General features: G+C 38.0%; 1 protein-coding gene across 1 annotated transcript; it reads right to left on the bottom strand.

The window, feature by feature from the left end:
* Window positions 1-1,351: 1,351 nt before the first annotated feature.
* LOC103932790 (cytochrome P450 711A1-like) lies at window positions 1,352-3,622 on the bottom strand. Its single transcript, XM_009342433.3, is given in 6 exon segments — window positions 1,352-1,678; window positions 1,753-1,848; window positions 1,957-2,502; window positions 2,504-2,711; window positions 3,063-3,215; window positions 3,522-3,622. Coding segments are annotated over 5 exon segments (1,323 nt in total). The 5' UTR covers window positions 3,209-3,215; window positions 3,522-3,622.

Here is a 3,622-nt window from a genome sequence, read left to right as displayed (position 1 = left end):
TCCATAAATAATTAATTAAAAAAGTAGTCAGTATTCATTTTAAGAAATAGTGATAGCACCAGTGTTCAGTTTAAGGAATAGTGGTAGTACCCGCATTCAGTTTCAAAAATAGCCAATTTAAAATTTAGTCGATGTTCATTTTAAGAAATAGTAAGGGAAGGGGACAGAGTGTGCGAGTCATTTTTTTTAATTAATTTTTTATTATATTAAATTTTATTTTTTATTAAAATTAAAGGGTTTTTTTTTTTTTTTTATGTTACAAAGGGGCCCAAAGCCCAAGCAAAAACGCTAAACAAAGAAGAACATCAGCCCAAAAGGCTTACACAAATAACTCAAGTCCTAGCTACCGTAGAAATATCATCTAGAAGTAAGCCAATGATTGAAGGAGGAGGGTCATCCAACATAACATAGCCCAAGTCCAAAGAAAAACTCAACTTTGTCAACCATCAATCACCATATTAATTTCCCTATAAATATGACTTAAATCACGGGAACTTTAATGAAAAGCTCCCGGTACTGTACACTTTAACGAAAAACCACATTTTTACACTAAAAAGCCAATCATGGTACTATTCACTTTACCCTTTATTTTGTCCTTATCGTTAAAACTCAAAGTTTTCAAGCCATTTTCATTAGTTTTCCATTAAATCACATTGATCAAATTGAGTAATCAAGTCATTATAGATATAACAAATAAGCCAAGGGATGCAACTCATGCCTGGTTACACTAAAACAGTAGAGTCAATTTCCACAAGTATTCTCCTAGTACCCTTATCCAAAGCTATTTTCAAACCTAAAAAGAGACCCCACAGTTCAACTTCAAGGACTTCTCCTACTCCCATATTAGCTGAAAAACTCACAATCCAAGAGACCCCAATCCAAGAGCCTTGATGATCTCTGAATACTCCTCAAAATTTAAGCTATTTTCATTAAATAAAGTTATTAGATAATTTTTCGTACTAAAAAGTTTGAAGATGTCCTTTTTATTAAAACTCCCTAAAATTTAATGGAAGTTGATAGAAGGATGAAGTTGATGTTCAACCATACTCCACCCACTTCCACGTTCATTGACACACTGATACAAATTTTGAAGAATGAAAGACGAAAACGTCGTCTTGCGACATCTAAATAGAGTAATGGCATATCTTCCAAGATTTGCTAGTGACTACGTTTTGAGAAATTTTGGTTTCGCGAAATGTTCGGCAAACCAGAACCGATTCCCAGCACAAACGTTTGGCATGGTCTCGACTCTCAACCGTACACAACTGAACCCGTTCGGCAGCCAGCCAGGGCTAAGTAAAACAAAGGATAAAAGATTGATGAGGCATGTTGATTACTAATCAGTGCATGATCATCGCTTTACGACTCTAACCTTGACACCATTCTTGAAATTAAGAACGATGCCGTACTCAAGCGCCAGAGGCTTTTCCATGTTGGGAGAGTGTCGGAATACATACTTCCGGTATAAATGAATCAGCGAGAGTTTTAATTCTTGTAGTGAAAAATTCTGGCCAATGCATGCTCGAGGCCCGATTCCAAACGGTACAAAAGCATAAGGATGCCTTTGTTTCTCTTCGTTGCAATCTAGATCAAATCTCTCTGGCCTGAACGTGTCTGGTTCCGGAAAGTTGTTTGGATCTTTCGCTAAAACTCCGAGTGCTAGCCACACCCAAGTCCCCTGCTCCTCGAAAAAAATTAGTCCCATAAAGTTTGCACTCATTTCCACTTCACATAGGAAAAGTAGAACAATACCTTTGGTAGAAGATAGCCTCCTATTTCGACTTCTCTAGATGTTTCTCTTGCAACCAATGGTGAAACCAGGTAAAACCTCATTGCCTCTTTAATAAGCTGCATTTGAAAAATCACTAGGAAGGCATGATTATCAAGTAAATAAAGCCCTTGGAATTTCAAAGATTTTACGAAAGTCTAAATTTATATGAAATTCGGAAGACATGCCTGTTCAATGTAAGGAAATTTGTGTTGAAGATCATGAGCAGTTGGCATCTGATCAGGAGGTCCAAATCCATCAATTTCTGCCAGCAACTTCCTTTCGACTTCTGGGTGTCCGGCTACCAAGTAGACAATTGAAGACAATGTGAATGGTGTAGTGGCTGATCCAGCTAGGAGATGCTCATAAGTAACCGCACTAATGTAGTCTTGAGTGAAGACATTCTTTGCAACAGTTTCCGATTCCCTTGCATTCATTATGAGTGACAAGAAGTCCTTTGAACCGCGTCCACTGTCTTTCATTCTTTTCACCACAATCTCATCAAGCCGGCCACTCAACTTCCGGTTTGTACGCTCAACTTTCCAGTCCTTTGTCCCAGGAATTCTTTTCAAGACCTGCCTAAATGGCTCCTGGAGAATAGGGGCAAGTAATCCCAGTATGATTGAGAAGGAACCGGTTAAGTCCATCTTAAGCTGAGTAGTGGAATAGATGTGTTGGTTAATAAAATCTGAGACTTGGTCATCATCGTTGTTGGCTTTGCTGTCAATCTTGTTGATTGACTCCAAATGCAGCCTGTCCTATTACATCAGTGGCCAACCTGAGGGAGAGGTTAGAAAACGTAATATCTTCTGCTTTTTTGGAGGAGTCGAGCTTTTGAGTTGCAGACTCGATGAATGACTGCATTGTGGGCACAAGGCTGGCCAGGTGTGATGGCTGATACAACGATAATATAGTGTTTCGCATCGTTGACCATCTTGCATCCCTGCAGGATATACGCTTGAATTCCATCAGATCATTCAATAAATTTGATGACTACTGTAACTGATAGATATTCTAAACTATATTTCACTTTGCTCCTTTCAATACAATTTTTAAATTCTATGGTCATATCTAATTGCATCATGTATCGCACTTTAGCCCACCTGTCAGTTTTTCTCGTATGTTTTGGGATCATATAACGCAATTTAATTGACCATAGAATCTATGAACTGAATGGAAGGATCAAAGTTAAATAGGAGTATAAGTTTCATAACCACTGTCGTTGAACAAATACCTGAATCTATGAACTGACCATAGAATCTATGAACTGAATGGTAGCCCGTACAACAAATACCTGGTGAAGAAGAGACCCTTCTGATGGAGTGGGGAAGCTGCGATGGGAGACGGAATGCTTCTGTTGTTGATATCTTTGAATTTTTTTATTCCTACTTCTCTACAAAGCTCTGCATCTGCTACAATTATTAGTGGCTGTCTACCCATATGAAACCTGCCAAGATGTGTAGAATCAAAAACTTAATAGCTATGCTATGGCCATACGCATGCGCGACCAGTTTTAACAAATTCAGAACTAAAGTGACATGACTAAAATATACCATTTATTACGAGGTCATATGTTTACCAACCATTATCCAGTCGCCCCATACATTTCTATCATATAACGTATACAATTTTATGAAATTTCTTTGGGAAAAAATTGTAGAAAAGAATACGTAATTTTTTGTCGCAAAGGAGATTACAAATGCAAATCTGCTACATATATATGAAATTTACATACACATGTATACATACTAACCTGAAAATAGGGCCATATTGTTTGGCAAGAACTGAGAATACATCAGGACCATACTTTGCCAGCAAGGGAAGGTGTCCTAGCAAGGGGATAACTGGAGGGCC

The sequence above is a fragment of a genome, unplaced genomic scaffold (genome assembly GCF_019419815.1).
Source record: "Pyrus x bretschneideri cultivar Hongxiangsu unplaced genomic scaffold, Pyrus_bretschneideri_v1 Contig8, whole genome shotgun sequence".
NCBI classification, from domain to species: domain Eukaryota; kingdom Viridiplantae; phylum Streptophyta; class Magnoliopsida; order Rosales; family Rosaceae; genus Pyrus; species Pyrus x bretschneideri.
The sequence above is the reverse complement of the archived record's forward strand: the minus strand, read 5'-3'. Positions and strand labels throughout refer to the sequence as shown.